Source organism: Salmo salar, chromosome 02, assembly GCF_965601325.2.
Source record: "Salmo salar chromosome 02, fSalSal1, whole genome shotgun sequence".
Taxonomy (NCBI): domain Eukaryota; kingdom Metazoa; phylum Chordata; class Actinopteri; order Salmoniformes; family Salmonidae; genus Salmo; species Salmo salar.
In genome coordinates, this window is record NC_138292.1 from 82,420,016 (window position 1) to 82,442,062 (window position 22,047).

General features: G+C 41.1%; 1 protein-coding gene across 1 annotated transcript; it reads right to left on the reverse strand.

Moving 5' to 3' along the window:
* Nucleotides 1-10,313: 10,313 nt before the first annotated feature.
* LOC106564057 (uncharacterized) lies at nucleotides 10,314-21,213 on the reverse strand. Its single transcript, XM_082968740.1, has 7 exons — nucleotides 20,109-21,213; nucleotides 19,436-19,637; nucleotides 17,564-19,095; nucleotides 15,949-16,361; nucleotides 15,179-15,353; nucleotides 13,021-13,153; nucleotides 10,314-12,625 (listed from the first exon to the last, which is right to left on the reverse strand). Exons 2-5 carry the CDS (start codon nucleotides 19,447-19,449, stop codon nucleotides 15,249-15,251), a joined length of 2,064 nt encoding a protein of 687 aa, XP_082824866.1. The 5' UTR covers nucleotides 19,450-19,637; nucleotides 20,109-21,213; the 3' UTR covers nucleotides 10,314-12,625; nucleotides 13,021-13,153; nucleotides 15,179-15,248.
* Nucleotides 21,214-22,047: the final 834 nt, after the last annotated feature.

Sequence of the window (22,047 nt, forward strand, 5' to 3'; positions counted from 1 at the left end):
AGTCCTTTAGGTGCCTTTTGGCAAACTCCAAGCGGGCTGTCCATGTGCCGTTTACTGAAAAGTGTCTTCCACCTGGCCACTCAACCATAAAGGCCTGACTGGTGGAGTGCTGCAGAGATGGTTGTCCTACTGGAAGGCTCTCCCATCTCCACAGAGGAACTCTGGAGCTCTGTCAGCACGACCATCTGGTTCTTAGCCAGCCTGTAAGGCTGCATGATGCGACTCTAATGATTTGAAAAAAGTTGAATGAAAGGCATGAGCTCTGCTGTTTCTTGCGCAGGCTGCACACACTTCATCAGTCTCTCATTCACAATTTGACAAGCACTTGATAACATTCTCACCAGGGCTCGAAGTTCCTGGCGGCATCCCCGTGTGGCCCTAATGCCCTCTAAAAAAATCCATGCCTTTTGTGGTGGTTGTGCCCTTGGGCTGAATATAATAATTAGAATTCCCTTCTCTCAGCTGCCAATCGCCATGTTCCAAAAGACCTCTCACTCACATGGCTCTATCAGATATCTTCATTCTTATTAGCCAATGCCCGTTACTTGATCGGGTCCTTCTCACAGGCAACTCAGCTCCGAAGTAGGCTACAAGTGAAGACAGATACATCGGGGACGGAACTGCGTGTGTCCTCCTTATTGAATTCCAAGGGACATACTGAAGATGTTAGAAGAACTGTCCACATTTACTTTTCCAAGCCAACAAGATGAGTAACGAACAGCAAAAGCACTTGCCTAGGTCAATCTAGTATCCCTCATAGTACAAAAGTTGACTTGTCCTTCTGTGCAATAAATAAATAATCCAAACATTCTCTTGGTCAGTTTTGGATTCAATAGATCCCAAATGAATACAACCACTTGAATCATTTTTATTTTATTTTGTTAAAGCAATGAGGCTGATGCAAACAGCTCATAACGTTTAGCTTAAAATGTTGATAAACTATAAGGCTATTTCTTCACATTATAAGCACAGCAATGCGCGCACAGCTGTAGGCAATAAACGCAAATGTTCCAGAATGCAAATCAATTAGCGGGAAAACACCATTCTCAAAGGTGATCGCAAATGAGTTGATGCATGTCGGCCGGGAAAACACCACTCTCAAAGGTCACCGCAAAATGAGATGATGCATGTTATGCTTTATTAACCTCTATGGGCTAGGTGGGACGCAGGCGGCCCCCCCGTGGTGCACTCCATCAACAGCAGGTGCATTTCAAGAGCGGCAAATTTGAATCCAAATAAATGTCAAAATTCAAATTTTTCAAACATACAACTATTTTACACCCTTTGAAAGATAAACATCTCCTTAATCTAACCACGTTTTACGATTTCAAAAAGGTTTTACGGCGAAAGCATAAATTTAGAGTATGTTAGGACAGTACATTTACAAGAGTTGTGTGTAATGTTTTGTCAATTCAAAGACAGGGTCACCAAAACCATAAAACCAGCTAAAATGATGCACTAACCTTTTACAATCTCCATCAGATGACACTCCTAGGACATTATGTTAGACAATGCATGCATTTTTAGTTCTATCAAGTTCATATTTATATCCAAAAACAGCATTTTACTATGGCATTGATGTTGAGGAAATCGTTTCCCTCCAATAACCGGCAGTCAAGTCATCACAAATTAAATAATTAAAATTAGAAAACATTGGTAAAATATTATATTGTCATTTAAAGAATTATAGATTTACATCTCTTGAACGCAATCAACTTGCCAGATTTAAAAATAACCTTACTGGGAAATCACACTTTGCAATAATCTGAGCACTGCGCCCAGAAAAATACGCGTTGCAATACAGACTAGTCGTCATGTTGGGGAGATCTAAAATCGAAAATACTATGTAAATAATCCATTACCTTTGATTCTCTTCATCAGATGTCACTTCCAGGTATCACAGGTCCATAACGAATGTAGTTTTGTTCAAAAAAGCTCATCATTTATGTCCAAAAATCTCCGTCTTGTTAGCACATGATCTAAGCCCGCCGGACTTCACTTCATGAACGAGGGGAAAAAATATATTTACGTTCGTTCAAACATGTCAAACGTTGTATAGCATAAATCATTAGGGCCTTTTTTAACCAGAACATGAATAATATTCAAGGTGGACGAATGCATACTCTTTTATAACGTATTGGAACGAGGGTACCCAACATGAACTCGCGCGCCAGGTGTCTAATGGGCCATCATCGTTCCATGGCTCTTGTTCGGTCAGATCTCCCTCCAGAAGACTCAAAACACTTTGTAAAGGCTGGTGACATCTAGTGGAAGCAATAGGAAGTGCCAAAATATTCCTCAGCCCCTGTGTTTTTCAATGGCATAGGTTTAAAGGTAATACAACACATCAGGTATCCACTTCCTGTCAGAAAATGTCTCAGGGTTTTGCCTGCCAAATGAGTTCTGTTATACTCACAGACACCATTCAAACAGTTTTAGAAACTTTAGAGTGTTTTCTATCCATATATAATAAGTATATGCATATTCTAGTTACTGGGTAGGATTAGTAACCAGATTAAATCGGGTAAATTTTTTTATCCAGCCGTGCAAATACTGCCCCCTAGCCCTAACAGGTTAAAGGTGCATTTGTATGGTGAAAATGATCTTCCCCAAACTTGAAACTCACCTGCCACCCATGTAATTGCATAGCTGTCAGTGGAATTTTCTATCCCAATGATAATAATTAACAATCAATAAGCCTTGACTAATCCCCAAGGTTTGTAAGACACTGGGTTAAGAATAATTAGACAAGGACTCAGCTTTCTGCAGAAGGTCTGTACAGTTTATTCAGAGAACATTCTGAGGTCCAAATAACAAAGACATTCATTTTATGCTAACTCTCCACTTACGCACATAGCTCCACACAAACAGTAGGTGAGTTGAATCCCTCCCTGGAGTTCTCATCACTGTTAACCTCTAGGGTAGGGGGCAGTATTTTCACGGCCGGATGAAAAACGTACCCAAATTAAAACGGCTTACTACTCGGGCCCAGGAACTAGAATATGCATATTATTAGTAGATTTGGATAGAAAACACTCTGAAGTTTCTAAAACTGTTTGAATGATGTCTGTGAGTATAACAGAACTCATATGGCAGGCAAAAACCTGAGAAAAATCTAACCAGGAAGTGAGAATTCTGGTGCTTGTAGTGCTTTCAAGTCATTGCCAATCGAACACACAGTGAGTTAGGGAGTGCAAAATGAACCCTAAGGCTTCCACTAGATGTCAACAGTCTTTAGAAAGTTGTTTGAGGCGTCTATGATGAACAGAGACCGAACAAGAAGGCTGGGAAGTTGTAGACCCATCAGTTCATTGACGCGCGTTCATGTGAGAAGGGACCTGTGTTCCAAAACGTTTTTCAACCGTCAAGTTGGAATATTACTGAAGTTTCACATTCTAAAGGCCCTAAAGATTGATGCTTTACAACGTTTGACATGTTTGAATGAACATAAATAGTTTTTTTTTTTTTACTTTTCTTCATGACATTGTCGGCGCGCTTCCTACATTTGGAGTAGCTGAACTGAACGCGCGAACAACAAGGAGCTATTTGGACTAAATTATGGAGTTTATCGAACAAAACAACATTTATTGTGGACCTGGGATTCCTGGAAGTGCCTTCTGATGAAGATCATCAAAGATAAGTGAATATTTCTAATGCTATTTAATATTTTAGATGACTTCAAAATGGCGGGTATCTGTATTGCCTAGTGTATTTTTCTGAGCGCAGTACTCAGATTATTGCAAAGTGTGCTTTCCCAGTAAAGTTATTTTGAAATCTTTCACAGCGTTAGCATAAAGGAGATGTTCATCTATAATTCTTTGAATGACAGTTTAATATTTTATCAAGGTTTATGACGAGTATTTTTGTAGTGCTGATTCACCGAAAGTATTGGAGGCAAAATATTTTCTGAACGTCACGCGCCAATGTAAAATGCTGTTTTTAGATATAAATATTAACTTGATCGAACAAAAAATGCATGTATTGTGTAACATGATGTCCTAGGAGTGTCATCTGATGAAGATCGTCAAAGGTTAGTGCTTCATTTAGCTATGTTTTGGGTATTTGTGATGCATGCTAGTTGCTTGGAAATGGCTGTGGTTATTTGTGTCCATGTACTCTAACATAATCTAATGTTTTGCTTTCGCTGTAAAGCCTTTTTGAAATCGGACAACGTGGTTCGATTCAGGAGAAGTGTATCTATAAAATGGTGTAAAATAGTCCTATGTTTGAGAACTTTGAATTATGACATTTTGTGGTTTTGAATTTGGCGCTTTGATTTTTCACTGGCTGTTGAATAGTGTGGGACGATTGCGTCCCACCTACCCTAGAGAGGTTAATCACTATCCAGTGCTGTCTGTTCCTTTCCCCCGAGATTAGAGAAACCTTGAGGGTCACTCCCTTTCTTCTCTAAGTTACTCAAAGTTCCTCAGCTGCCGGGTCAATCACAGTCTACTTGTTGTTATCTTAGGCCCACTAAAACACACACACACACACACACACACACACACACACACACACACACACACACACACACACACACACACACACACACACACACACACACACACACACTTTGTCCTGGGCTTCTACTAGACCTTATGGGCCTGTCGATTAGTACTTTAATTATTCATTATACATGCTACATAACTACTAATTGGTTACGTGACAGGGTTGGATTCTTTATTCATTTACCTTTATTTTATAATTCCCTTGTCATTCTACCCTTAAATGACTAAATAATACACCTTGATTATCAAATGCTATATGGAAACATAATTGTGATACAAGGATTAGTAAACCAACTCTAGGGATAATATCTTCACCTAATATATTAGCTACCATAATCGTGTCCACCAAGTAAGTTGGTAACGCTTCTACCCATTTGCTGTACTTATCTATTATTGTTAAACACCCCTTCTTCCCCTCACTTCGGAATAGTTCAATAAGGTCCATTTCCAAATGTTGGAATGGATATTCTACAAACAATTTATTTAAATTGTTTAAAAAAAATTGTAATTCTCCTCTAGGCCATTAAGTCTTTCCTAACCTGCAGTGTTTCCTTACCTGCTCTACCATCCTTCCTCCCTGTTGACACCTGGCTCTGCCCATGTGTCAATATTACCGCATATCTAAACAGTGTCTTTGGTAAGATTACTAAATTATCCCCATGTCAGACCTTATCTTGTAAGATGACATTTTCCACATGTCCAATTCTCCCTGGGGCGTTCATTCTTGGCTATCCTGTAACAATTCTCTGTCAAGTGTCGTTTCTTCTTGAAGATTTATCTGTGCTGCTTTGTGTGGTTTTAAATGCCAATGTGCTTGTCTGTGTAAATAGTAACCATTCTCTCCCTTCTTATTTCGCAGGCTGTAGTCAATGCTACCATTTCGGCCTGCTGTGCAGAATAGTGTCTGGGCAATGGTTCAGTGTCTAACACCTTAGTTCCTGAAACCAACTAAGCTTTCATTCCCCTTTTAGTTAGGGTAACACCTACTTTCAACAAAATCATCATCTCTCTTCTTAGCGAATTTACCAAAAATAAACTTCAAATCAAAACTAAAATACATGCCTCTCCTCCTAACTTTTCAGATATTTTTTAAAACCAATGGAGCCGATCATCTCTCCATGAATTAATATCCTAAAGCTAAGCGAACCAAATTCTCTTCCCCTTTTATTCTTATTCAGTTTTTTCTGTCTGTCACAGTATTATTTATGTCCCCCATTTCTCAGGAGAGCCTTACATTCTGCCATATAATCCTGTTTAAAATGTAACTATGCTGGTCTCCACTCAGTAACTGTTATCTAACCCTTCTGTGTCACTTCTATCTTCTCTTCCTGGCTTATGCTCTCCTCCTGCTACTCCCAAACCATCAAGGTCTCAGCAGTGCAGGAGAGGACTTCTCCGTCTGCCCTTCCTTCTAACTGTCTGTCGCTCTTTCTCATAACAGTCCGTATCAAATATGGGTTGTTTCCAAATATTGACTAAATGTCTCACTGTATCCCTGGTTGCACTCCTGGATTTTTAGAAAAATCAACATGTCTATGGTAGTAATATCAAGATGATTGCATAATTAAGTAAGTTTATCTGATACTCTCAATGATCCTGGATCACCACGGAGGTCATATATCCCTGTCCTGTTGGCTTAGAATATGTCCTAAATACTTAACCTAAGTCTTACCATTATTCAACTTTTCTTGCTAAGATTATAACCTTATTCAACAACAAAATATAATAATACTATTACATAAATTTCACAGCCTTGTTGTTTTTTAAATGTCTTACACTGCATACAACAACAGCTGACTACCTAAGGAAAAATAAACTTAACTAGATAATGTATAAAAATACTACTACAGGTCAAAAGATATTCAAATAACAATCAGATGAAAATCACAAATCTGAACAAGTCCACAAAGAAAAATTATTGTACCCCTCACAAATATGTCTAAGAACTTTAAACTCCATCATAATTATCAGTTATACAAATTTCCTTAAAATTAGTATTACAAATGACCTTAAATTCACTATCCAAATGGCTTTTCAATGAGGCTGATCAGACCACAAAGGAAAGCCATGATAGAAGTCAAGTCATACCACCCTTTCAGAACAGTGTTTCTTACTACCTTAGACAAATGAAGGAAAAACCATCACACATGTTCCACATGTTGGATCCCAGGTTCCCAAAACATTTCCCTTATCAAAAGACTTCACGTGTTTAATTAAAACTCAGAAAACAAAACTTCAACGATTCCATGTGTGTGTAACTTCTAAGATTCCATATGTGTGTATACCCCTTTAAGAAATCGTGGCTCTAGGAAACATTCCAAAGAAAGACAATGAAGCACTCCTTTTCCCCAAAAAACAACCACTTGGTCAGCATTTCATTATACTACACCGATTGAGAAACCCAAAAGTTGACTACAAACAAAACCTAATAATACTTATAATTCCATTGTACTCCCTGCTTAATATACTATTTGACTAATTTGGGCCAAGCTTGCTTTACAACATTAAAACCCCTTCAGTCTGTCTGCAAACAGGCTCTCAAAGTGTTTGATAGGAATACCCTGCCATTGTACACACACAACTGTGATTAATGTGCACTGTCCCCGTAAAATAAAATTAACTCAACCTGCAATCCACTTTACTGACCTGACATTGTTCCACGTAATGGAAACAAATTATAATGTTAGAATACATTAACTTCCTGTTCAAATTCACTGGTGTTAACTAAACAATCAAACCAAGAATCAATAACCAGAAACTATCACAAAACTTTTACGATTCAACTATCCAAACCTGAATCGCTTACCGCCAAATATATAGGCTAGCGCGCGCGACTAACTCACCTATTCTTTCCAGTAGGCAAAATATAACCCCTACTCAAACAACGTTCTGCCTTACCTCTATCGTAAGATTAAAACATGTTACAACTTTCTCCTCTCTTTCGGCTTCACACTTATGAAATGTCTACGACTTTAAATGTACCATATAAATCGCCAAATGTATAAAATACTTCATTCAACTCTTCTCAAATAAAAAACACATCTCGTGGGTACTACTCTATCGCAATCACCTATCCGCTCATTATAATTCATTAGATTTAGGTAAATGTCTCTTCCTTGATTCAGTTATTTAAATACAACTCCCATTCTCTATAAGTCCTCTCAGCAGGCAATTTAGACAACAGACAACGTACTTTATCGAATTCGTCTCGCTATTATTTTGAATGCATTCGTCTTTCAATTTAAACTAAACAAGCTATCAAAACGTTAGGTTTATATCTTAAACAACCACTAACAACCGTATCTTTCCAGGCAAAACATACCAACAGTTGAATGACAATCAGCAACTCAAATTTGAATCCACTGATGCATAGGCTGAGAAACGAGCCCGAGCCTCGCGCATGGTAGGCAAGGATTCTATCTCTGAACCACCAATGCTATCGCTTGGGGTTGCAATTTCAGTGGTTTTGTCCTACTCGGTCACAATGTTTACAGGGAGCCTTACACTCCCGGGCGAAATGTCCTGTCTTATCACAATTGAAACACTTTCTATCATCTGGTTGTATGCATTTTCTTTTTCCTTCTCTCTTGAACACCATTACCCCGATAGTTACTGTTAAATGCTCTGACTCCACCTTTTCTCTTTTTACAGCCTCAGTGATTATGGCCTGCTTTATTACACGGTGCCTCACAATCTCTAGCAAAATGACCCGGTTTGTGACAGTTAAAGCATCTATCTCCCCCTTTCTTTAACTGTCTCTATCCACTTTTCTCGACCTCTATCCACTTTCTCAATAAGGTTGCTAAATCCTGTCCTCCTCACAATCTCTATGTACTTGCTATTAACCTCAATGTATGTGCTTTCTACCATTATTATCCTTAACCTATTTTGAAAAATACCTACCGTTAATCTTTCCTAGAATTTCAGAATAATTATTTGCATGAATTCTTATATCTCACACGTATACGACCATAAATACATATACGACCATAAATAATACTTATTTTTATGTCGTTCCTTGCGACTTTTGACTGATCAATATATCTATCTTCTTATTCTATGTGCTTTTTAAAACTCAGATTCAATTACTTCTATGTGTATCTCTTACCTACTGTTAATTTCCTCTAGGATCTTAGAATAAAAACTTTTATGACTTTTGATAGATTTATTAGGTCTCACATGTATCCAACAATAAGCTATTTCCCAGAGGTTGTAAGGCCCTGGTTAACAGCCCATTTTTCCGTTGTTACTTATGGCTTTTGACTGGTCAATATATCTATCTCACACAAAATTATCTTCTTACCCCCGTGGAAATTTCCCAATGTGTAATCAATTACTTATATGTGTTGATTTCTATTCAATTACTTAATTGCTATATTTATTTTCTAATATGTATTCTCACTTTCTATGGTCCTCTTGTTTGGAATAATCAGACCTATTTTGCGCGCCTCCGGTAGATCTCTACTATCCCCTCTAAAATGTATTTCGACAGGCGATCTATATTCGTTCTTATCATTTTTATTATTATATTTCGCCTTCTATATTATGTTTTCCGCCTAATATATTATTGACCAGTTATCATTTAGGTCTCAATATTAGCTCCAATTCTCACAATCTGTGTGTGTGCTTCTATAATCTGTTATTATACTGAAATCTCACAATCTATGTGTGCTCTACTGTTATCATACTTAATCTCACTTACTCCTGTTAGTCCTAGACTAACGTAACTTACTTATCTTTATTTCGCCTTCTATATTACGTTTTCCGGCTACTGTACTTCAACCAGTTTTACTTTTAGGTCTTACTGCAACCAGTTTTACTTTTAGGTCTTACTGTTAGATACTTACTTCGAAATTTCTTAATTAGATCTGTGACCCAGTGCCGGCCCAACACTAACATAGATACTTTTGTCTTAAACTTTCTCTACATTAGATTATATGGACGGTGTACCCGGTACAAACCTTACTTACTGGTAGTTTAACAGTTAAAATCCTCCCTCACATTTATCTTGACCAATGCTTTATAGGAATTTAATCCAGTCCATTCTAAGTCAATTTTTAGTAAGTTTAGAATTTAACCCCAAACTAATGAATAAAGATTACTGACCTTATCTTGCAGCTGAGAATTCAATGTTGGTTGGATCTCGTCACCGTTTCTGTCGCATACCAGTTCGCCACCAGCCTGTAAAGAACCCTCAGAAAGGGGCCAGGTCTTTAATCTACAGATATTTGGGGGGGTTTAGAAGGATTACTTTATCCTATCCTAGGTATTCCTTAAAGAGGTGGGGTTTCAGGTGTCTCCGGAAGGTGGTGATTGACTCCGCTGTCCTGGCATCGTGAGGGAGCTTGTTCCACCATTGGGTGCCAGAGCAGCGAACAGTTTTGACTGGGCTGAGCGGGAATTGTGCTTCCTCAGAGGTAGGGGGGCCAGCAGGCCAGAGGTGGATGAACGCAGTGCCCTTGTTTGGGTGTAGGGCCTGATCAGAGCCTGAAGGTATGGAGGTGCCGTTCCCTTCACAGCTCCGTAGGCAAGCACCATGGTCTTGTAGCGGATGCGAGCTTCAACTGGAAGCCAGTGGAGAGAGCGGAGGAGCGGGGTTACTCAAAGTTCCTCAGCTGCCGGGTCAATCACAGTCTACTTGTTGTTATCTTAGGCCCACTAAAACACACACACACACACACACACACAAACACATACACATTTTGTCCCGGGCCTCTACTAGACCTTATGGGCCTGTCGATTAGTACTTTAATTATTCATTATACATGCTACATAACTACTAATTGGTTACGTGACAGGGCTGGATTCTTTATTCATTTACCTTTATTATATAATTCCCTTATCAATAGCTTATAGAAATGTTGCGCAACATGAGCTCATGGGCTCTCATGAAGTGTTTGATTAGATTTTCCTTTAAACTTGCATTGATGTCAGAGTGATTAGAGGGACAATAGAGTGCTGAGTACCAGGGAGTTCGGAAGTTTGGTAGGCTACTAATGACCCTCAGCAACATCAGAGTTTGGAAAAGCCTAGTTACCAAGACAAAATGGTCATGTGGAATTTGACTCGTGACTGCCGGTGTGATGGTAATACGGTCACTGTAACAGTCCTAGGAAGCAGTCCCACCCCCAGCAACAATCAGAACCACCATGCTGACACTTTTCATGGTTGAAATCTCTTACAGAATCTGGTTTATTAGCCTCATGTTTAAACTGTTTAAAAAAAAAACAGCCCTGGTCATCAACTATACAGTATGATTCATGACCGTTCAAACTCCTACATTGATTTGGTGAAAACTGCACAGTCAGAGCAGCAGCAGTGGTGCGGTTTATTTCTTTCATGTTCCATTTTAACACAATGTTATTTGGGTTTCTTTTAGAGTATACATAACTAAAAGATAAACCTAATAATAAATGTTTAACAGACAGCTCATTACCTGCACAAAGATTTCATTAGATGATGTGTCAATTCTATAGTTGAATTGAGATATTTTCTTTTTTTTTCATACTTCAAACTCCTACATTGGTTGGTAAAAACGGACCGTTCAAACCACGCACTTACACACAAACACCCATATGGGCTGCGCTGCACATGGAAAATCAAGCCCTGGTTGATCATAAAGGATATAGTGACTAGGGACCCATTTGGGATGTCTTCATAGTAACTCAGTAATGATCTCCATCCAGGGTTGATAGGGTTGATAAGGAAACATCTGGTGTGGGATTTCTATCCTGTGAGTTTTCTCGTGAACATGTAAGCTGGACAAAGACTTAAACTGTTTGCCACAATCAGAGCAGTGATGAGGTTTCTTCCCAGCTGGTGCTTGTCGTTGGTGCTTTTTCCCTTGTGGTGAAGTTTCTATCCCGTGTGATGACTTCTGGTGAGCACGTAAGTTCGACCTAGAGCCAAAACGCTTCCCACAATCGACGCAGTGGTTAGGCTTCTCTCCAGTATGTACGCGCTGATGAGAAACAGGTTGCATGATGAATAGAACCTTTGGTGGCACTGTGAGCAGTGGTAAGGCTTTTCTCCGGTGTGTGTTCGCATGTGTATTTTCAGAGAGTGGTGATGAGTGAATTTCCTCCCATAGATGGAGCAGTGGCAGGGTTTCTCTCCAGTGTGTGTCAGCATGTGTCTTTTCAGAGTCTGTGGGAGCTTGAAACTCCTCCCCCACTCGGTGCAGAGGTAAGGTTTCCCTTCGGTGTGGAACCGCATATGCGCCCTAAGGTGTGATGCACTGTAATAGCTATTCCCACAGTCGCTGCAGAGGTGGGACTTCACTGCTGTGTGGGTCTTCTGGTGCACGTTCAATTTACCTAACAAGGAGAAACACTTCCCACAGTCGCTGCAGAGGTATGACGCCTGTCCTCCATCACCTTCCCTTCGTCTACTCTGCTTCTGCCTCCTCACGGGGGTATCCGGCTTCTCTCCAGTGTGTGTTTGCAGTTGACCCGCCAAGGCAGCTGTCTGGGCAAAGCTCTTCCCACAGACTTTACAGCTGAAAGGCTTCTCTCCGGTGTGTATACGATTGTGTATTTTCAACTTGCTCAATATAGTGAATCTCTTGTCTCATTGATCACAGCTGTAAGGTGTCTTGGGTTTCTCTCCTGTGTGTTTTCGCAGGTGTGCTATCAGCAGCTGTGAATAAGTGAAGCTCTTCCCACACTGATCACAGCTGTACGGTTTCTCTCCTGTGTGTGTTCGCTGGTGGCATTTTAAAGCTGTTGATTGAGCGAAGCTCTTCCCACACTGACTACAGCTATAAGGCCTCTCTCCTGTGTGTATTCGCCAGTGGGTTATCAGCGAGCTAATCGCAGCAAAGCTCTGTCCACAGTCAGAGCAGTGAAAAGGTTTCTCTCCAGTGTGTACTCTCTGATGGACTACGAGTTCACCTGATCTAGCGAAACTCTTCCCACATACACGACAGCTGTAAGGTTTCTCTCCTGAGTGTACTATGTGGTGTGACTTTAAACCTACTGGAGTGAGAAAACCTTTCCCACACTGATCACAGCGGTAAGGCTTCTCCAAATCCACTGATCGCTGGATCACTTTTAACCCTGGAGCCTTTCCAGATGGCAAGCCCCTCCCACTGAGCGAGCGAGCATTAGAGCTGTCCCCTGTGAAACAAAAACATGACGTTAAGGTTCCGCATGTATTCCAAAGTATTTAATAATAAACCAGAATTAAAGACGTAAAGTACAAACACTAAAAGGGTCAAAAAGAAATGTTTTGAGCAAAATAGTGTTTATTTTTAGACAACTGCAAACGTCAAGGAGTTGGTCTGACCTGGACCACCTATTGAGATGTGCCTTTCATTCAGTAAATCGGGTGTTAAATGAGGTGAAAAGGAGACTGGAGGAGGACTTTAAAGTATCTTCCCTATCCGACACAGATGAGCTGCTATACAACATTAAATAGGTTTTTTGAGTCAATTAATACATATTGATAGATCAATTAACTGTGTCAGAAACAGAGGAGACGTTTGAAAACTCCTGGTCAAATCCACACTCACCCTTGTCCTTCTGTGTTTTTCTGCAGTCGACCAGCCGCACAGACAGCCTCTTCAGACCCCAGAGTACAGAGGTACTGGGAGAGGCAGGAACCCAGCACTTCAGGGGGGAAGAGGGGGGTGGGAGAGACGTGTCCTTCAAAACCCAAAAAAGGGAGACAGTATAAATCAGGTAGGAAACACTCCTACCTGTCAAGGAATTTAGAATCCTCAAAAGTCTTTCTGTGATTCCTCATTCCTCATTCTCTGAACCTGCTATAAATGCATGAGAGGAGAATCCTTGAATCCTCTCATTCTCTGGACCACCTGCTATCAGGGGCGGCAGGTTAGTGGTTAGAGCGTTGGGCCAGTAACCGAAAGGTTGCTGAATCTAATTTCCGAGCTGACACGGTAAATATCTGTCGTTCTGCCCCTGAGCAAGGCAGTTAACCTCTTCACTATAGGGGGCAGTATTTTCACGGCCGGATGAAAAACGTACCCAAATTAAAATTAAAAACGGCCTACTACTCGGGCCCAGGAACTAGAATATGCATATTATTAGTAGATTTGGATAGAAAACACTCTGAAGTTTCTAAAACTGTTTGAATGATGTCTGTGAGTATAACAGAACTCATATGGCAGGCAAAAATCTGAGAAAAATCCGAACAGGAAGTTTGACCTCAGATGGCTGTAGTCATTTCAAATGAAGTTCTATCTAAACTACAGTGTCTGTGATGTCATATTGCACTTCCTAAGGCTTCCACTAGATGTCAACAGTCATTAGAACCTCGTTTGAGGCTTCTAGAATACAATTCGATTGAATAATACCCGGAACAGTATGTGGTCGACCTGGGGTCATTGCCTTACCTCGCGCGCACTCATGAAGGATTAGCCATTTTTCTTTTTCTTTTGTAATGAATCTGCTATTGTCCGGTTGGAATATTATCGCAATTCCACGATTATAACCCCCTAAAGATTGATTGTGAACATGGTTTGACCTGTTACTACAAACGCTGAGGGAACTTTATAACTTTTCGTCGACGGTGGAAAGATGCATTTTGGAATGGGGATCTGGACGCGCCATCAAAACGGATTTATTTCGACATAAATGATGGACTTTATCGAACAAATGAACATTTCTTGTGGAAGTGGGAGACCTTCCGAGTGCATTCAGCCGAAGATCAGCAAAGGTAAGATAATATTTGTAACATATTTCAGCGTTTTGGGGATGCCGTGGCTGGACGGCTAACTGAATAGCATAGTGCTCAGTACTCAGAATATTGAACAATGTGCTTTCTACGTAAAGTTATTTTGAAATCTGACACAGCGGGTGCATAAAAGAGTACTGTATCTATAATTCTTAAAATAATTGTTATATATTTTGTCAACGTTTATGATGAGTATTTTTGTAAATTCACCGGCAATTTTGGGGTGAATACATTTTCTGAACGTCACGCGCCAATGTAAAATGTTTTTTTTTTTATATAAATATGAACTTCATGGAACAAAAAATGCATGTATTGTCTAACATAATGTCCTAGGAATGTCATCTGATGAAGATCGTCAAAGGTTAGTGCATAATTTTAGCTGGTTTTGTGCTTTTGGACGGCTAACCTTGCTTTGAAAATGGCTGTCCTTGCTAAGAAAATGGCTGTGTTGTTTTTTGCTGTGGTTGTGTCCTAACATAATCTAATGTTTTGCTTTCGCTGTAAAGCCTTTTTAAAATCGGACAACGTGATTGGATTCAGGAGAGGTTTATCTTTCAAATGGTGTAAAATAGTCGTATGTTTGAGAAAATTGAATTGTGGTTTTTAGTTGTTTTTGTATTTCGCACCATGCGATCGCATTGGCTGTTGGCTAGGGGTTCCGCTAGCGGAACGCCTAGATGTAAGAAGTTAACCCACTTTTCCCCGGGCGCTGAAGACGTGGATGTCAATTATGGCAGCCCCCTGCACCTCTCTGAGTCATAGGGGATGGGTTAAATGCGGAAGACACATTTCAGTTGAAGGCATTCAGATGTACAACTGACTTTCCCTTTCCTGCTATAAATGCATTGGAGGAGAAAGTCCAAGAGGAGGAACCTCAGATCTTCTCCAAGGAGGTTGAGGAATCAGGAATGGGAGAAATCTAGGAAGGACTGTTGAGAAACACTTTCTGACTGGAAAGTACTCAGACCACTCACTCTCTGCTCTGGTGTGTGACTGCCCTCCTCCTCCACCCATTCTTGGTCGCAGTCTGCAGCGTCATCATCATCATCTGATTGGCTGGTCCGTTGCTAGTCCGTTGCTAGGTAACCAATTCCTATTGTCCACGTTGCAGTCTACTGCGTCATCATCGGACTGGCGGGGCGTCACATCCTGTAAACAAAAAGAAGGTTGCAGTCACTTCCTGTTCAGAATGCACCCATGTACTCTAGGATCCTAGTGAGCGTTCTTAACTAGAGCCCATTTGATGTGTTCTAGATTTTGGGACCGTCTACATCAGCACTGCCCAACCCTGGGAGAATCTCAATTGGATTTGCTCGATATCTTGCGTCCTCTCCTTCCGCCTCACCTTGCGGATATCAACACTCTTCCGTGGTAGGTTACAATAGACTATCCTCTGCAGGAAGAGGTAACCGTAGAGAGGAACAAACTCCTCCAGTCACTTATTTACCAACTGTCACTCTCCTACATCTAGTGACCACTTATGGGTTTCCGGTTCACAAAGGAGAGGAAGACGCAGCAGTCGAGGAGGAGACAGACTTTTGCCTACTTGAGAAAAGGCCCTTGTTTCTGGAGAGCTACCCTCCTGTAGGTTTTCACTTCAATCCCAGTTGTAACTACCCTGATTCAGCTTATCAATCAGGTAATTATTATAATCAGATGTGCTTGATTAAAGCAAATTCCTCCAGGAAGGTAGCTCTCCGGGAACAGGGTCGGGCAGCCCTAGTTCGCATACCACATGTCTTACCTCTGTAGGCACTTCCATTGGCTTTTTCATGTTACGAGATCTCTGAGGTTTTCCAACCGCAGCCGATCTCTCTGGTTTTTCCCTTCTGGGTGATGTCTTGGGTCTCCCCAGTCCGGGTGATGTCTTGGGTCTCCCCAGTCCAGGTGATGTTTTGGGTCTCCCCAGTCCAGGTGATGTTTTGGGTCTCCCCAGTCCAGGTGATGTTTTGGGTCTCCCCAGTCCAGGTGATGTTTTGGGTCTCCCCAGTCCAGGTGATGTTTTGGGTCTCCCCAGTCCAGGTGATGTTTTGGGTCTCCCCAGTCCAGGTGATGTTTTGGGTCTCCCGAGTCCAAGTGATTTCTTGATACCCTCAATTTGAAGTGATTTCTTAGGTGTTTTTAACTTGTATTTTCCATCATGGTGGCTGGTGTCTGCTGTGTGAACACAATAATGATAAACACAGAGTTAGTGGAGTTAAAGGCCCTACCTTTCACCAGAGCAATAGGGAAAAATGGCACCCTATTCCTTATATGGTGCCCAACCTTTCACCAGAACAATAGGGAAAATGGCACCCTATTCCCTATGTAGTGCACTACCTTTCACCAGAGCAATAGGGAAAATGGCACCCTATTCCCTATGTAGTGCACTATATAGGGAATAGGGTGCTATTTTCTCTATGGCTCTGTTACCTGCCATGTTTCACCCTTATCTTATCTCGTGCTACTTAGGTTCTAAGACAGGGTTCCCCAACTGGCGGCCCGCAGGCTGCATTTGGCCTGCGGGCGGTTTTATTTGGGCCCCCAAGTTTTCGGAGCAATTCAAAAAATTATAATCATTGTTGGACATAAGAGACTGTAAAAACACCAGGAAATCAGCTCCAACTGATTCAACATTTTGGAAGTCAGTTCCCAAGTATCTCCACTCATAGATGGCTACCACAGCATTCTGCAGCGATACGCCATCCCATCTGGTTGGCGCTTAGTGGGACTATTATTATCAAACATTACATCTGTTTGGGCTTCTTCAGGTCAATTTTCAGTCTACAAATTATGTCCCTGCCGCCACGACCATCCGCAAATCTTCCCACGGCTGAATCTAGTTGATGATCCATGTTCTAAGATCTCTACTACTATTCTCCCGTATTGCAACACCAGGGACCTTATTCACAAAGTGTCTCAGAGAAGGAGTGCTGATCTAGGATCAGATAATGCATTAGCTTACATGGACAGGGATTATGATCTAAATGGCAAAACTGATCCTAGATCTGCACTCCTACTCTGAGCCGCTTCGTGAATACAAATACAATATGGAAAATAAAATAGCTAGCCTATACTTAAATAGCTAGCCTATACTTAAATAGCTAGCCTATACTTAAATAGCTAGCCTGTATTTATATACTATATAATAACTAACCTATATATAGGGACCATTCTTTTATTTTTTTTTATTTCACCTTTATTTAACCAGGCAAGTCAGTTAAGAACAAATTCTTATTTACAATGACGGCCTAGGAACAGTGGGTTAACTGCCTTGTTCAGGGGCAGAACAACAGATTTTTACCTTGTCAGCTCGGGGATTTGATCAAGCAACCTTTCGGTTACTGGTCCAATGCTCTAACTACTAGGCTACCTCTTACCTTTTTTCACAGCGCAGGGGGACTGCTGGTGTATCTTCATTGCTCTTTTCCGAGTGAACCTCTTCCCACATTGATCACAGCTGTAAGGCTTCTCTCCTGTGTGAGTCAGCTGGTGGGATATCAGGTTGTTCTTCTGAGTGAAACACTTCCCACACTCGGCACACTTGTGAGGCTTCACCCCAGAGTGGATCAGGAGGTGTCTTCCTAGCATGTTCCTGGCAGAAAACTGTTGTCCACAAACTGAGCAGCTGTGGGTTTTGGTAGGAGGTTGGTCTGACGTTACATTCTCCTCAGTGTGCTGTTTCTTCTGGTGCACTTTCATATCACGTAGATAAGCAAAGTCCTTCCCACAGTCGGGGCAGGAGAACCGTTTCTCTCCAGTGTGCGTCCGCTGGTGAGCTTTCACTTGCGATTTCGTAGCAAACTTCTTCTCACAGTCAGGGCAGGGGTACGGCTTCTCCCCTGTGTGTTTTCTCATGTGTATCTGCAGAATAGATAACGCCAGGCAAACTCTTCCACACTCCGAGCAAGAGTAAGTCTTCCTGGGTTTGCTGTTCTCCTGGAGTTGTTCCTGTTGTCCTGTTCCAGAGGGACGCTCCACTCGGATTCGCTGAAGGCAGTGTTTCTTCTTGTGCATTGACACAGTGGATTTATGAGTGAAGCATTTGCCACAGTCAGAGCAGGAGAAGGGCTTCTCTCCACTGTGTACCTGCTGGTGTTGCATCATGCGCCATTTGGTGGAGAACCTCTTGCTACAGAAAGGGCAGCAGTAGGGGTTCTCCCCGATGTGAGTCTTCAGGTGCCGTTCTAGCTTGGGCTTAGTGCTGAATACTAGTCTACACACGGTACACCAGGGGTCGATCACGTTCTCTGGATGATGTTTCCGTTGGTGCGATATCAGCTTCCTGTTGGTTTGGAAGTTCTTGCCACAATCTGCGCAGAGGAAAGGCTTCTCCCCAGTGTGCTTCCTCTGGTGAACTTTCAGCGTACCATTTTGAGCAAAACTCTTGCCGCAGTCAAGGCAGGAGTAAGGCTTCTCTCCTGTGTGGGATCTCATGTGGACTTTTAGCGCTGATAAATGTTTACAGTCTTTTCCACACACTGAGCAGCAGTGGAACGTTGGAGCTGCTGTGTGCCTCTCCTGGTGTTGTCCGGGTTCTCCTGATGTCAAATGTTCAGGTTGTTCTGATGTAGAATGTCCAAGTATTCCTAATTTAGAATATCCAGGTTCTTCATTTTCTTCCGATGTAGAATGTCCCGGTTGTACCGATGTAGAATGTCCCGGTTGTACCGATGTAGAATGTCCCGGTTGTACCGATGTAGAATGTCCCGGTTGTACCGATGTAGAATGTCCCGGTTGTACCGATGTAGAATGTCCCGGTTGTTCCGATGTAGAATGTCCCAGTTGTTCCGATGTAGAATGTCCCAGTTGTTCCGATGTAGAATGTCCCAGTTGTTCCGATGTAGAATGTCCCAGTTGTTCCGATGTAGAAAGATTCCACTCACTACCAGAGTTTTTATTGGAACTCTCTCTGTATGGATCAGAAAAGATCAACAGGTGAGTCAAGCTCAATATGTTGTTATTCATTATTATAGTCCTGGGTGTGAAGGCCTTCACTCAGCCCAGCACGAACACAACTGACTCAACTAGCCTATTCATTAAAGGAGAAACCATGTGGTATAGTTGGAAGAACATGGTGCTTGCAACACCAAGGTTGTGGATTTGATTCCCACGGAGGACCAGTGTGAAAATGTATGCACTCACTACGGTAAGTCTCTCTGGATAAGTGTCTACTAAATGACTAACATGTATAATTGTTTTTCCCCATTGCAACACTGGTTTGGAATGAGACCGATTATTACAGTGCCTACCTGTACAATTCCATGCCCAGTATATGCCAGCCTCTTTGCCTACAACATTCATTCCTGGTATTATTTCACCACCGTAGTAGAGGCTCAAGGCAACCATCTCCTGACAATCCTGGTCACCGTGGTTACTTTCATGACCCGGGGACACCTTGGGTTGGGGTTTAGTGGAGCAGGATGGAGACGGGCTGGACGGGTCTTCAGAGTCCTATATGATGAAGAGTTACAGCGCAGTTCACAACAAGCTACATTATAAAATGTAGGGAGTGAGAGTGCAACAACATTAGGTAGACTCAGCAATATGACATCCTAAAAAAAACAGGTCGAATTCCTGTTTACAGAAATCAACAACTAGCTAATGTTAACTAAAGCTAAACTTGCCAACGACAACTATTACCTAGCGGGGTGCCACTACCTTCATATTACATTAATATTAGCCTAGTCTAGCTAGTAACGTTAGTTAGCCAGGTTGTTTAGTTAAAAGTTAGCCAGTTAGCTAACTTTATGCATTTTCTTTCTAACTAGGATCATGTCATCATATTATCACTGTAGTTCAATATTACCACTATTTAGAAATATCCTCTAGTTATAATACAGTATATTGGGAACAACTAAAATCTAGATTTGTTGAACTGTAGCAAGCTAGCTAGCTGAAACGCGTTAACTTTAGCTAGCTCACCTGATCCATAGTAGAAAGAGACAAAGCCGGTCTTTCCGTCCAACGTTTCCAACCGAGTGTCAAATGTTAGGTAGCTTTTCCTAGTTTATCCTTCACCGTGTTCAGTCAAATTGTCCTATTGTAGCTAGTTTTGTGCTGTGTAGATTGAGGAAGCTAGTTTAGCTTCTAAAGGGGCCGCAAGCAACCAGCGTCTGCTGCTGCGCCAGTGTGTGGTGAACATAGAGATTGATAGATGGCTCTAGTGGCCTTCTGACCTTCCCTGTCAGTCTATTGTGTGTATTGGACATTCCAATTGACCAACCACCCAGCTTTGATGTAGTTAGGTCTATTTCCCTGCTTTTGAGAGGAGCTGGCTAATGTACCAAGAGACTTCCAGCAATTGCGCTAACAATATGGTAACTTCAATAAATCTCAAAGTATCCCTTTAATAACTCTCAAAGAAACATGTTATTAAGAATAAGAATAACAAAGCGATCACCCCGCCTCTGTTTTGGTCAAAATCTGAGGGATGGGCCAAGAGAAATGTAACCACTCTCAAATTCATAGACAGAGATATGGATGCATGCCATCAAAATAATTTTTCTAACCATGTTTTGAGGGTATGCAGTGTTATTTACATTTACAATGTTTACAAACATTGAAGTAAAACAAGCATATTTTTTGCTGTTATGATGGGTTGTGACACAAACTAAGCTCATGAGGCATTTATAAATGACATTCTTTAAGAATCAATTGGTATATATAATTAATTTATGTGACCCGTTTCAAGAAACTAGGTGTATGTCGCATGTCAGTACTTCACAGGAGTGGCATTTGAACACTAAAAAAAGTTGTTTTTTATAAAAATGCTTTATGTTGGCCTTATGGAACATGTGAACTTTCATGTGCCTTAATAACAAAACTTTATTGCCTTCTGTAAATACAAATAAAATGGTTAAATTACGAACCTAGTTGGTTTAGCCACAAAAAAAATACAAAACACCTGTCTCTGGATTATATCTTCAAACTAAGGGCATCCATGACAGAGGGAGAAGCGTTCATCCATGTTTACAGGTAAGAGTCTAGCTAAATCACAGGAGGTTGGTGGCACCTTAATTGGGGTGGACAGGCTCGTGGTAAAGACTGGAGCAGAATTAGTGGAATGGTATCAAATACATGACATACATGGTTTCCATGTGTTTGATGCCATTCCATTTGCTCCGTCCCAGACATTATTATGAGCCCTCCCCCCTCAGCAGCCTCCACTGAGCTACATGTTCAGATATTATGTTTCATATTTTGTCAGAAAGTCGTTTTCATTGCAAGTTAAAGCGCACTTTTAGCTAGCTAACGTTAGGTGTATGATCTTTGTAGTTATATTATTCGTATCTCAGAAAGCCATGTGTATTCCTAGTTATAGCCTAATATCAGCTAGCTAACTAATATTGAACCTGGTTGGTAAGCTTTAGCTACCTGCAGATTCAAGCAAGGTGTATGGTATTATGAGTTGGGATTATGGTTCAGTGTTTAGCTAGCTAGCTACATGCATAAACAAAAGAATCCACTATGCAAGTAACCATTTCACTGTACCGTTTACACCTTCTGTATCCTGCGCATGTGACAAATAAACATAGATTTAATTTGATATAGTGTGTGTTTACCAGAGATGGTAATGTGAAGAACAACATCATTTGCACCAAAATCAGATTAGGATATAGGCCAAGGACTAGATAAAGGGTATTTTTACTTCTACTTTATGCTACTACTTTGAACACTTTTAGTCTTGAAATCTTTGGTAGTTTACTACACTACCATATTCACTCTGTTTAGCACATGGCCTCACATGTAAATAAGAGAGATGGGTGGGGCTAAGCCTTAAGAGGGTGTGAACTATGCTGAATGGGTGTAGACAAAGAAGAGCTCTCAAGTAGGTGTAACAAAACATTCAAGGGCCATTTTC